Source organism: Martes martes, assembly GCF_963455335.1.
Source record: "Martes martes genome assembly, chromosome: 10".
In the NCBI taxonomy this organism is placed as follows: Eukaryota; Metazoa; Chordata; class Mammalia; order Carnivora; family Mustelidae; genus Martes; species Martes martes.
In genome coordinates, this window is record NC_137898.1 from 87,269,587 (window position 1) to 87,283,466 (window position 13,880).

Here is a 13,880-nt window from a genome sequence, read left to right on the forward strand (position 1 = left end):
CTCTCCACCCATCAGCAGAGCTCTCCTTCTCTACAGCTCAGGACTCAGTAAACACCTGCTGGAGAAACCCCAGCATTTGAGAGACAGTCCAAGGGAAAGAGTTACAGTGGGAGAAACCCTCCTATTCTGAGCCCTGGCTGGGATCTTTCTAGCTAACTCAAAGGCAAAGAGGAAGCTGGAAGTATGATCTAAACAGGCTGCAGTTGGGCTTGACTATCAGAATGGAAGCTGATTCTGGAGCTCCCCTTCCCAGCTTTGGGAATGCCTCTTCCTGGAGACAGGTTTGTTCCCTACAGATAGGGCTTTCTGCAGATGATAAGAAGGGGGCAAGACTACATAAGAGCCTATAAGCTGGAGCGCTTGAGTCTGTGTGCAGGGACTGAAGTAATTTCCAAATGGAAAATGAATCTGCCTATGACAGCAGAAGAGATGCTGACATCAAGGGCCAAAGCTAAAGCAGTTTTAATTAGGTGGATTCCCTAAGGCCACTTACCATTTCCTCAACCCACACCATGGCCTGTCCTTCTAAGTACTATAAAACCACTGCCAATAATTTATCAAAGTCTTATTTACTGACACTTACTATATGGCTAGAATAGTCCTGACTCAAGTGATCTCACACACATGCACAATTCAGAGAGGCAAATTCTCTCATTAGTCCCACTTCAAAGAAGAGAAAATGGAGGTTTAGAAAAACTAAGGCATTTGCTCAAGGCCTTAGCTACAAATGGATAGAAACCAGAGCAGAGTATAGCCCTGTTCTTTTAAGTGTCATCTAGCCCTGCCCTACCCTGATCTGCCACACACTAAATCAGTGGTTCTCAAAACAACCCACACATTGGAATAAGAACCCAGAGATTCTTATTTAATTGGTATGGTGCATGGCCTGGGCACAGGGATTTTTAAAGTGATGTTCACATGTTTAAAGTGATGTTTAATGTTCACATGAAGCTGAGAACCTTTGCATTAGATGCTAGAAGGAGAGCAGCCTCTACAGAGAGACTTCACTAGTCATCACACTCAGTGAAACCCATCCATTTATTTTCAGCCACTGCAATACCATATATGTACTATAACCCACAATTAGACTCAATTGATAAATGGTGATAAAAGTGATGACACCACTGAAATAAAAGTATGGTGAAAGGATTCACTAATTAATAAATGGTGCTAGGAAATTAATAAATGGTGCTGGGAAATGTATTAATATGAGAAAAGAATTAGACCAACATGTCACATCATAGCCCATACTACATTTCAGAGGAAGGAATATGAAGAAATAAACCAAACCGACTCTTACTTTCTTGATGTAAGGCATATAGGCGGGGTCTTTGTTATAGGAACCATATTCGTTCTCCACCTGCACAGCAATGATGGGGCCTCCATGCTTATACTGGGGAAAGAGATAAATAATCGAAAGCTGAGTTTGTAGTGGAAACTGTACTAATTTCACCACACTTATCACCAATTACCAGCAAAATATTCCATTTGAAAGCAAAAGTCTCAAAAGATTTGGTAATATAATTGAGAATGATGTCAGTAAGACACAGAGTAGGTAGGGAGTTCCAGGTCCTCATTCCCTTATGGGAACATCGAATAAACAATTACAGACTGACTAAAATAACTTTAGTTATTTTAACTGGGAACCAGTTAAATGTTTAAGCAAATCAAGAAAAATGCTTGTTTAAAAGCATAAGAAATCTCCTGGTGTTTTTACTCACCCTTGCCCCACCTCCTCGCTGGGATAGCATGGCATAGTCAGAAAAAAGCAACCCAATCCCCATTTCCCTCCCTGAAGACAGAAGGAGCAAAATGGAACTTGTTTGCAATATTCTGGACTGTCTGTAGGCTTCCCAGTAGACTAGTTTCTGTCTCATCTGACTTGGAGCTCTTACAGGAAATGGCATTGCTTGGACCTCAGGTTGGAAGCTATACAAGGCAATGAAGATCACAACATGTGAAAATTTCAGGGGGTCTAAAGGCCCATGTATGCCAGGTGCAAGGGGTTATAGGCAGAGGAATATGATAGAACACCTAAGGCCACCAAAAAAAAAAAAAAAAGTTGAGGTGAGACTCTTTGGGAAATTAAGACGTGTAAAAGCAGCCAGCGAAAATTAGGAGGAAAAAAAGGTGGCACACACATAGGCCAGACTAGACACATGCCCAGAAAACATGTGAGAAGATCTAAAGCCATCACCCCATTGTGATCTTAATGCTTAGGAGCCCGCCAAATAATGAAGATGTTCCCCACTAGTCTGTAAAGACTGAGAGAGGTGACTGTTCTTTCAAATGACCAGTTTTCAACAACAACAACAACAAACACAGGCAAAGAAACAGCATAACATAGCTCATTCAAAAGGATAAAGTATATCTCTAGAAACAGTCTTTAAAGAACACAAACTGGACTTACTAGTCAAAGATTTTAAAACACACACACACGCACACACATACACACATATTTTTTTTTTCAAAGAGCTAAAGAAAACATAGACAAAGACATCAGGAAGAGGCTATATCAGCAAAGTGAAAATATCAATAAAGAGAAAGTATTAAAAAAATAAATAAGATTTCTGGAGCTGAAAAATACAGTATCTGAATAGAAAAATTCACCATAGAAGTTCAACAATGAATTCAAACAGGAAGAATGGGAAAACTTGAAGACAAGTCATTTTAAATTATTCAGTCTGTAGAGCAAAAAGTGACAGAATGGGGAAAAGTGAACAGACCCTGAGGGACATACACAACATCAGTAAGCAGATAAATATACACATTGCAGAAATCCCAAAAAGAAGGAAGAAACAGGGCAGAGAGATTATTTGAAGAATTAATGTCTGAAAACCTCTCAAATTTGAGGAGACATAGATATACAAATCCAAGAATCTTCAGTTAACTCCAGGTAGCATTAACAAAGAGACAAAACCAAGACGCATTACAATCAAACTGTCAGAGCCAAAGACAAAAAGAGATTCTTGACAGGAGCAAGAGAAAAGCAACTTGACATGTATGAATGATCCCCAATAAGACTATCAGTGGATATCTCACCAGAAATCTTGCAGGGCAGTGACAGAAGGATGATACAGTCAAAGAGCTGAAGAAAAAAAAAAAAAACAAAAAAAACTATCAACCAAGAATTCTACATCCAGCATAACTGTCCTTCAAAAAATGAGAGAGAAATTAAGACATTCTCAAATAAAAGTTGAGGGGGTTTGATAACACTAGAATTGACTTATGAGAAATGCTACACAGAATCCCTCAAGTTGGAATGAAAAGATGCTAGACAGTGACTTGAAGCCACAGGAAAATACAACGTTCTCCAATAAAGGTGAATGTCAAAAAGAATGAAACCTTGCCATTTGCAACAACGTGGATATAACTAGAGGGTATTATGCTGAACAAAATAAGTCAGTCAGAGAAAGACAAATACCATACAGGGAGGTAGAGGTGTAAAGGAGTAGTTTTTGTGTGTAACTGAAGTTTAGTTGGCACTGACATAAAATAGAATGTCATAATTTAGGACAGTATTTGTAATCTACACAGTAACCACAATGAAAATACTACAGAACATACACAAAAGAAATGAAAAGGGAATTAAAACTTGTCATTATAAAAAATCAACTAAATACAAAGGAAAGTAGTAATGGAGGAAATACGGGAGAGAAAAGCTATAAAACATAGAGAAAACAAATAAAAAATGACCAAAGCAAATGCTTCCCTATCGATAATTCCTTTAAATGTAAATGGATTGAATTCCCTGATGAAAAGACCTAGATTTCAACTCAAACAATGCTATAGATCAAATGAACCTAACAAATACGTAGAGAACAGTCCATCCAATAACACAATACACATTTTTCTCAAATGTATACAAATGGAACATTCTCCAAGACAGATCATATGTTAGGCCACAACACAAGTTTTAATAATTTTAAAAGACTGAAATCATACAATGTATCTTTTCCGATCACAACAGAATGAAACTAGAAACCAACAGCAAAAAGAACAATGAAAAATTCACATCTCAAATTCCCAGAAATATGTGGGAATAAAACAACACACTCTTAAAAACAACCAATGATTCAAAGAAATCAGGAAATATCTTGAGACAAATGAAAATAAAAATTCAACATAAACTTATAGGATGCAGCAAAAGCGGTGCTAAGAGGGAAATTTATACCAGTAAACACATTAAAAAGGAAGAAATGTCTTAGGTCAACATCTAACTTTTCACCTTAGAGAACTAGAAAAAAGAAACAAACTAAACTCAAAGGTAGCAAACAGAAGGAAATAATAAAGATTAGAATAGCGACAATAATAGGTAATTAAAAAAAAAACAGAGAAAAACACCAACAAAACCAAGAGTTAGTTCTTTGGAAAGATTAACAAAATTGACAAAACTTTAGTAAGATTAACTAGCATAGCAACATTATTCACAATAGGCAGAAGCAACCTAGGTGTCCATTCATGAATGAATGGATAAAATGTGATACAGACATACAAAAAATTATGATTCTGTCTTAAAAAGGAAGGAAATTCTGACACCTGCCTACATGTGCTACAATACGAATGAATCTTGAAGACATGCTAAGTAAAAGAAGCCAGTCATAACAGGACAAACACTGTATGATTTTACTTATATGAGGTACCTAGAGTGGTCAACTTCATAGCAACAGAAAGTAGAATGGTGGTTGCCAGAGGTTATGGAGAGGGGAGGTGGGACGTTAATGTTTAATGGAAAGTTTCAGTTTGGGAAGATGGAAAAGTTCAGGAAATGGATGGTAGTACTGTTTGCACAACAATGTAAATGTATGTGAACTCTACACTTAAAAATGGTAAGAGTAGTAAATTTTCTGTTATGTATATTTTGCCACAATAAAAAACAAAATAATTATGTTATACCCAGAATTTTTTTTTAATTTCTGGTACACTACTTCCGTATTTAAGAATGCTTCTGAGCCATATTCCTGGATGACCTTCCCTACAACCCCTGCCTCTACCTCCAGCACCCAATCTACTACAACCTGCTGAATCATCTCAGTAATCCCATCTTCCTTGCAAAAATCTAGGCTAATAATTTCCTGGATTCTTACTTATTTCATGATTAGGGTTTCTAGGTTTAATTGAGAAGTAAAAAATACAAGATAGTCAGCTAAACTTGAATTTACAATGAATACATTTTTATGTAAATTATGAATATTTTAATGTAGGTACATCCCATGCAATATTAAGGACGTATTTATACTAAAAAGCATACTCCTTGTTTATCTGAAATTCAAATTTAACTGAGCACCCTGTGTTTTATTTGCCTACCCTGTAAATGGTCAAGGAATTCCTTTGGTCTATGTGTGCTCTGAACATTCCAAACAATTGACTCAAAAGCATTGTTTTTTTAAAGATTTTATTTATTTGTCAGAGAGCGAGAGAGAACACAGCAAGGGGAGCAGTAGGCAGATGGAGAAGCAGGGTCCCTGCTTAGCAAGGAGCCCGATGTGGGACCCTGGGATCATGTCCTGAGCCGAAGGCAGCCAACTGAGCCACCAGGCGCCCCAATTCAAGAGCAATTTTTGTAGATGTACTATTTTTTTTAATAAACGTACTAATTTCTCAGCACAATTCTTCTAATTTTTATATACTATTGGATTAATTATTCCCATTCCTGCCTTTTTATTGCCTCCAAATATTACATGCAAGGATAAGATACTTTCTCCCCAACACTGATTTTTTATCACCTATGTTTTGAATAAAATGTGTACCACACAGCACTTTTTTGGTAGGTAGCCAAAAGATGTACCTTGAAAAGTCATCAACTGTAATTTTATAATCACAAAAAGTCCTGCTGTCTTACAGGTAAGGGCCCATCCGTTTACGCTCCTCTCCATGTAGGACTGAGCCAGTAAGTACGCCACTGGGACTGGCACTGGGACACCAGTTGGCGGGTTTTTCAGTTACCAAGACATCACATGTGGCAGCTCCGACACTGTGAGGATGAATATCAGTCCTTGTGCCCGTCTACCCCTTCAGCACTTTGCCACCTAAGACAACACTGAAATATATCTTTTAGAAGACAACTACTACAAACCCCTCCAATTACAGATCTCAAGCAGTGGAAAGAATGCATTCCTGTGTTGAAAGGAACTGTGAGCCCCTAGTCTGAGAGGTCACCTAGGACTATTTACTCCCAGTAGGAAGACAGCTGAAGATCAAAAAGGAGGCTCCTTGCTTTTACCTGGAGTGGCACCACCCTGGACATCAGGTGATCAAAATAAAGGTCCACTGCTTCCGTGAAGCCCTTGTAAGTTGTTCTCAGCCTCATGCCAGAGTCTTGGAGTAACCAGCTTGAATAAAAGGGGGGGGGGAATTAGTTTCACTGTCTGTGAGTTTGTTCTGGGTAGGATGATGGTGGGGGAGAGAAGCAGCTTCAGAGTCCTGGGGGGAGTGAGACCATTCCCACCCCACTACCTCCACTCAGCCAGGAAGGCAGGATACTGTGCAAACAGATCCAGAGACATACACTGCCACAGCTCCAGCCCTGCACTCTGCACTGCTTCCCTACAAAAAGACAACCAGCACTGCTAGGGATTTTATTTCCAGCTTTATGGCGATATAGATAGGTCTGGCTGCCAGGCAGAGTGAGAAAAGCTTTTCACTGAACTCAAGGCCCAGCGTTGAAGCATTTACTCTAAAATCTCATTACAAAGGAGTGAAGCAAAAGGGGTTCAGGAATCACTGGGGCCAGATGCAACCTTCCGGTGTCACCCAGAAAACCAGTCCTGACACAGAGGCCATCAGAGGCTAATCCGACTTCTCCCCACTGCTCTCCGGGCTGGCGGGGGAGGGGGATCATTAGCATCAGCCTCCTCAGCTCTTCAGAGCTCAGCTCAGGGGAGTTGCCAGTGAGGAAGAAGGGGAATGCTTTCCACAACTCGTCCATTGTGATTGCATTCCCCAGATCGTATCATTCCTTCCAGATCTGGAGTCAGAAAGTTTTCCTTCTCACTTGAAATTTCTGAGAAAATACTTATATTTTCTAATAAAGGCTCTGATGGTTCTCCTAATTTGGAAGCCCGGAACAGGTCAGAAAATGATCAATTTATGTTAGGTAAAATTGCGTGAGGAAAGAGCAGCTTCCTTGAGACTGATACCTCCACCCTCCATCTTACCTAGAAGGGTCTAGCTTCTCATCAACACTGGGTCTCTGCTTATTTGGGCCTCCCGAGGGTGTGCCCACGTGCCGGGATATGAATGGACAGTGCTGCCCAGGAGGAGGGCTAAGTGCTGGAACTCCCGCTGCTTCTGAGCTAACACTTAAATTCTGTCCTCCTGGCAGCTCCAGCTGAGCCTGAGGACATCGCTGACACAGAGATTTCTAATCCCTAGGTGCAGGGGGAGGGCACTCCGGCTGTGTGCACAGCCCTGTCAAGGGCACAGAGACAGGGAGGTGATCAAAGGAGATGGAGAGAGAGGCTGCTTGGATCCCTAGGGTAGAGCTGGGTTGCGCTGGAGACGAATGAGAAAACAAGGCCTGGGCTGGTGGCTGTGCAGTGGGGAGAGGCCATTCCCGAAGGAGACCACAAGGCAAACAGGACCAGTCTTCCTCCCTCTTGGGGCAGCACGGGATAGGGAGAAAGTGGATGTAACCATCTGGAACACCCTAAGGATGGGAAAGATTATGCCTATTAACAAGAAAGTCTTTTTTGTTGAAAATTAATGGCAGTAATAATGAGGACAAGGAATGAATGTGGTACCAGGTGATTACTGTCCAGATTTCTACTCCAACCCCAGAGAACTCTACTGACCTTAGTGGAGACTATACATCCTAACATAATTCATTAAAGCCTGAGATTTGAAGATAAAACAGAAAACAAAAACATTAATTTGTTTCTCTTATACTTTACCAAATAAAGTGACATCATTTAAAATGGCACTTATTCTGAAAAAAAAATTCAGTACAAAATGAAAAATATACTTTAGTAGCAAAATTAAACCTACATTTGTGATCACCATTTTGCACAAGCACAGAGGACAGTTCAAGCCACAGCTGGAGCCCCACATAGCCCCACTCACCTGGGCAAGCCCCCGAGGTCAATCTCACTGCAGATATAGGGTCCTGGACGCAGAATCACCCACAACCCGATCTCCGCAGCCATCAGCACAAAGGCCCTAGGGAGGTCAGTGTCAGCAACTCTCAAGACACAGAGGAGGAGGGTGGAGACAAGCCCAGTATCCCAAGGTGGTGGAGCTGCCCAGCTCCTCTCCTCCCTGCCTTCAGAGGCCTTGGTAGCTGGGTTCTCACCTGCTCCCAGACTAGGACCTTCTGCACAGCCCCACTGGGAGCATAAGGATGAAGGGTATTAGACAGGGTACGGAGGTCCTAACAGTGAACCTGACCCCAACGGCCTTGCTACCATAGAGGAGCAAACCCTGTCCCAGCCCAGGTGGCTGGACCACACTGCAAAGCAGGGCAGACACTAGGGTTTAGGCACAGCTGGGCTACAGTGAAGAGGTTTGCGCTCAGAGGAGGCAGATCCAGACCCCCAGGAGTAACAGGTTCGAGGCTAGACAGCGTGTGGGTCCTGAGAATAAGGCTCCTGACCCGCCCTTCTCTGGTTCTCAAAGCAGAACCGGGATGGTCCCATGGTTCCTAATCAACCCCAAGGGGCCACCTCTCTGCCTCCCCACCCCAGGCCAGGCCATAGGAGCAGCAACAGCACTTACTCCAGGTCCAGATTCCCAGAGAAGTCAAATTTGCCTCTTTCTGGTTCATGGAGGTTCCATGGAACATAGCTGTAATAGAAGATAGTTACAGGATTGAGCTTTTCATTTATTCCACTTTGTCTTCTAGATTACCTTCTTTACCCCTAAAATGTCTGAGGATGTATTAGGTACATTGTTGTAATGGTGTCAGGATTGTAACCAAGAACTAATTGAAGAGATCTAGGGACCTTAGAGAATCCAGGGCCAGTCCGTGGAGGGGGGATGGGGGCTAATATGTCACCTCCTTAGGAGAAGCGAGAGAAGGCCAGTAAGATTTCAGTAAAGCCTAAGATGGGACCACAGGTCAGCTTGAACATGCACTCCACTCCCCCTACTTCCTCCTCCCTCCCCACCTCTCTCATTTTTTCTTCATCAGAGGAAAAAAAAGTAACTTACTAAGAGAAGAAGTTAAAAGTAAGATAAGAGGAAACCTCAGTGGTCAGTCCTATTTTTACTGAAGCAACCAAAATTCCAAAGGATTTTTTCCTTGTATTCTCTTTAGAAGATAAGGAAATAAAATAAGTTCTTTAAAGGGCCCAACTCAAGAGGCAGAGGTATGGGGTGATGTATGACAGTAACACACATCAGTAACCAGTAACCAGTAACAGCTGGTCCTCTCCTGGACCCCCACCCACCCCGGCTTCCAATGGAGCCCTCTCCAGCTGCAAAGAATGTGCTCAGGTATAGGGAGAGGAGGTTTGCTTGCTTCAAATTCAGACTCAGGAGTTCTGTGTTTGAGAAAATACAGATTACCTAGCTTTAATAACATAAAATGCTTAGCCTGCCATATTCCCACAAGATTGAGAAGCCCTGTGATGTGTGAATGTACCCCTCGGACCAGAATTTATATATGCAAATAAATGGATCCTTTTAAGTAATCTTTCTGGAAAATTATATACATTTGTTTCAGCCATGTTGTGATGGCCCAGAACATTCCTTTAATTCTTCTTAGAAATTGTCTACAAAGCTACCTCATACACTGTTCAAGAAAATCCACATCCTTGATCTATAATCACATATTTTTGCCTGAAAATGCTTTCCCAAGGAAGCTATTTTGAAAAAGATCTTACTCATTTGCTGAATAAACTGAGGGGTGGTGTGCTTGTTTAAATATATATATATATACACACACACATATATATATCTAGATATAGATATATTTATCTATATAGATACATAGATATATCAATGTATATAGATATAGGTGTATATATATTCGATAATTTAATCATCTCCTACACCTACACTCACCTCCTTCACTGTATACCTTTGTATGCCATTGCTCTTTCTATTCCTCTAAAGCTTATACATCCAGCCTGTCTTCTCATCCGCACAAACGGGGAGGGCTGTGCAGGTGAGGGAAGGCGGTTGTCGTACCTGGCAGTCCTGTGCAGAGGGCTGGGCTCCTCCTATATTTTTCCTCACAAAATTCAGCCCAAAGATTCTCTTCAGGGACAGCTCACATTCAGGGTCTGGCAGGGCTGATCCTGCCAGATGGAGACCCACAGTCTGGGCTGCCTTAAAGAAGCCCAAGACACAGATGCCATAGATGCCCATGCTTGGTCGGGGGGTGGGGCAGCACTCACGTGGTGAGGGTATTCAAGCCACAGGCTTTCATCTTCAGCAAGCGGTCCCTCCAGTATTCCTTGGGCACCCGGAAATAGTGCATGGAGCCCCCGAAGATCCAGAAAGTGGAGTCCTCTAGCATGAAGTATTGGCCGTTGGCCTGCAGCCCTGACTGCCGGTGTCTTAGCCATGCAGGGATCAGATTATACCAATCCGACCTGCAAAGAGAAAAGGCAGCTGAGACCTTGGATCCTTCTCAGCAGCGAGCAGGGGTACAGAGTCTTAGGAGAGAGGCTTTTTCTCCTCCTCCACAGGCCCTGCTTGTTTCTAGGAGGTCCTGCTTCCAAGGCCTTCAGAAAAGGCTACCCACCCTCTGATTTAGTCAAACGTTAGAAGGAGTCTTTCTTTAGTACACTCATCTGCACCCCACTGCAAGGGAAGAGCAAGCTGAGGCCATAGTCAGGAACAAGACAAACACAAAGGTCAACAAGGAAACTATGTGCTAACAGGAGAGAGGACGTGGTGGGGGCACACAGCATGGAAAGGGTATTCTCAGGGGAGTACAGGGTACCCAGGACAAGTGTGGCACGCAGGTTCCTACAATGGCCAGCTCTCCCAGGCCATTCGACTTAACATCAAAGCAGCAGCTACTTCAAATGGTACCTCTGAGCCACCCCACGGTCACAGCTGCCCGGCTTGAGGTGTAAATACCTAGAAGGAGGTTAGAAACAGTATCTGTTCATTGACCAACTTTCCAAGTCTTAATTATTATCTAAAGATTAAGTTCAAGAGATAATCCAGCACAACAGAGAGCCCCATCTGGGAAGGCTGTTGGAAAAAGTCCCTAAAAAATCAGGTCTTGACCAAGGGGAGTCCCCTCAAACTAATCCTCATGATTATAATTCCCTCCCTCTCTTTTATCCCCAGTCTCTTAAGGTCATGGAAGAAACCCAGCAAGAGACGCTGGGGGAGCCCAGAAATTGAGGAGTTTGAGGACTGGAAAGAGCAGTGTGAGTCTGAGAGGAAAGCAAATTTCAGCTGATCTGCCTTTTCTGCGCCCACTTTTCATTACAGTTCCTGACACTAGAGGGCGTATTGCCCCCGCAGGGCTCTTCTGCATTAAAAAAGCTCCCTAAACTGCTGCCCACCTGTCTTTCCATTCATTTTGTAACACTGGCTACAACTGTGCCACTGAGAGACATGCTCTAAGGCCCAAATTGCTCCACTCGATCAATATTGATACACACTGACTGGAGACTGTCGTCTCTTAGAAGAAACAGAGATGCATGAACAAAAATTAGGCTGAGAGTTTCCATCTTGATTCTGGATTCAACAGTTTTCTGTGTCCTTCAAAGGGGCAGCTCCTTCACAGAGCTTTGGTCTTTCTGGGGACCGGCAGTGCAGGTCACAGGGGCAGAGGGCACATGCATGTTGCACATCCATAGATGACTCTCCCAGTATGATCATGGGATGGGCCATCCCTTCCACTCTCCATCTCTGCCACAGCTATGTCCTTTTCCTACGTCCTTTTCCTACATGCCAGCCAGCTTCTCCTCTGCCTACAATGCCAAGTGCTTCAGCTCTGAACATAAACTTGCATACGCTACACTGCAAAACAGCCAGAGCCCTGCTATTGATGGAAAAAAAAATTTTTTTTAATGGCATTTAGTGAAAATCCACTGCAGGTGTGCATGCTCCTCAGGAAGCTGGCCCCCATCCTAACAAAGCTTCTGCAAGCCACAGACCTCACGGTCCTATAAGGCATTCTGACACATACAGTCTTTCTACACCTCAGTGCACACTCAGATAATTACAAGTCGGTGTCAGAGTGCTGTTGTAAGGCGAGCACAGAGATAAGCCCAACGGCTGGCCTCTGGGGCATATGACCCATGGAATCCTTCAGGTCCCCATGCTTAGAAGCCTCCCTTGCAACAAGTAGTTAAATAAGCCATAGAGATCTAACGCACAGGATAATGAATATAGACCATATTGTACTATAATTATGTCACGTGATAAATATTGTTAGAGTGGCAATCACATTACAATATATAAATGTATCAGAGCACACACCGTATACATGGTTTCAGACACTATCTCCATCCTGAAATTCTCAATGTTTTTTAGACAAAGGCCCTACATTTTCATTGTGTACCGGGCTCTACAAATTAGGTAGTCTGGCCTAGCAAGGGCAGAGGACAGTAGCTGAAATAAATATACATATATACACACACATATGTAATTGTCAAATGAAGAAATTATCTAAATTATCCAGGTAGAGTCAGAGAAAGCTTCGTCCAGAAGATGACACTGTCACAGGTTGGAAGGCAGACAATATGAGAAAGCAGAAATTATCTAAAGTATCCAGGTAGAGCCAGAGAAAGCTTTGTCCAGAAGATGACACTGTCACAGGTTTGAAGGCAGACAATATGAGAAAGCAGAGGGAACTAAGGGCAAAAGCATTAAAAAGTGAGAGCATATCTACTCAAAAACTAGCAAGCAGACAGGTGAGGAGGCTGTGTGAGCATGTGGACCAGCCTGGGGCCCCTCGGCAACACGGGCCTGGCCTAGCACACACTAGTCCCAACTGCCGGCTACTAGTCTGTGACCGGTACAGAAACTGACTGGTACAGAGATACTGGGGCACCTGGGTGGCTCAGGTGGTTAAGCAACTGCCTTCAGCTCAGGTCATGATCCAGGAGTCCCAGGATTGAGTCCCTCATGCATCCAGCTCCCTGCTCAGTGGGGAATCTGCTTCTCCCTCTGACCCTCCCCCCTCCATGTCCTCTCTCTCTCTCTCCCCCTCTCTCATTCTCTCTCAAATAAATACATGAAGTCTTTAAAAAAAAAAAGAAAAAGAAAAGAAACAGATACTTTTAGAGCAATACATGTCATTTTGTGTCTGTTGAAGCTCATCATAAAAGACTGGGGCATGTACTTTGTGAATCTTTTCATTTCCTTTTTCTAGTATGTGTTTTCAATGTATTCGATAAAGTAACATTGCAGGGGAAAAGACTTTTAAAGAAGAAAAGGAAAATGATGCTGCAGCACAGAGAGATTGAGAAGTACTGCTTGAGACCAGAAACAACAGTCTGTCTTTGGGCAGTTGTGATCAGAGCTGAGAGGACAAACATATTGACCCATTGGGTTTAACAGGCTTAGTAACCAAATGGATGCAGGACGAGTGAGACCAAAACGGTGTGAAATCGCTTCGTCAGCAGCCTTCCTAGCACTTGACTGAGGTCTGCCGTAGGACAAGAAGGGAGGTTCGGGTTTAGCCACAGCAGTTTTCACAGATGGCCCCATATCTGAATCACCTGGGAAGCTTAAAACTAAGGAATGTGCAGGCCCCACCACTGACCAATTAATGACGGCGGAGGTGGAGCCCAGGGATTGGTGGTATTTACAAGCTCCTCCACAGACCCCGTGAGGCTGAGCCCCTGGAGGGTTTTACAGGAGGGCTTGGGGCAAATCAGGGGCCCCAATGGCCAGAGATGGGAGAGCAGGAGGTCAAGAAGGCAGAAGTGCCATAGATATCACTGACCACTTGGAAATTTTGTCGACAG

General features: G+C 42.9%; 1 protein-coding gene across 2 annotated transcripts in view; it reads right to left on the reverse strand.

Annotated features, from left to right (window-relative positions):
* The window catches only part of GLB1L2 (galactosidase beta 1 like 2), a 47,479-nt gene that overhangs the window by 23,627 nt on the left and 9,972 nt on the right, over positions 1-13,880 (reverse strand). For both annotated transcript variants that reach the window (XM_080817080.1, XM_080817079.1), the window contains exons 2-6: positions 10,338-10,535; positions 8,713-8,781; positions 8,062-8,157; positions 6,224-6,332; positions 1,301-1,393 (exon numbers count right to left, since the gene is read on the reverse strand). In XM_080817080.1, the coding sequence (XP_080673206.1) occupies positions 1,301-1,393; positions 6,224-6,332; positions 8,062-8,157; positions 8,713-8,781; positions 10,338-10,535 (565 nt within the window). The remainder of the gene's footprint in view (positions 1-1,300; positions 1,394-6,223; positions 6,333-8,061; positions 8,158-8,712; positions 8,782-10,337; positions 10,536-13,880) is intronic.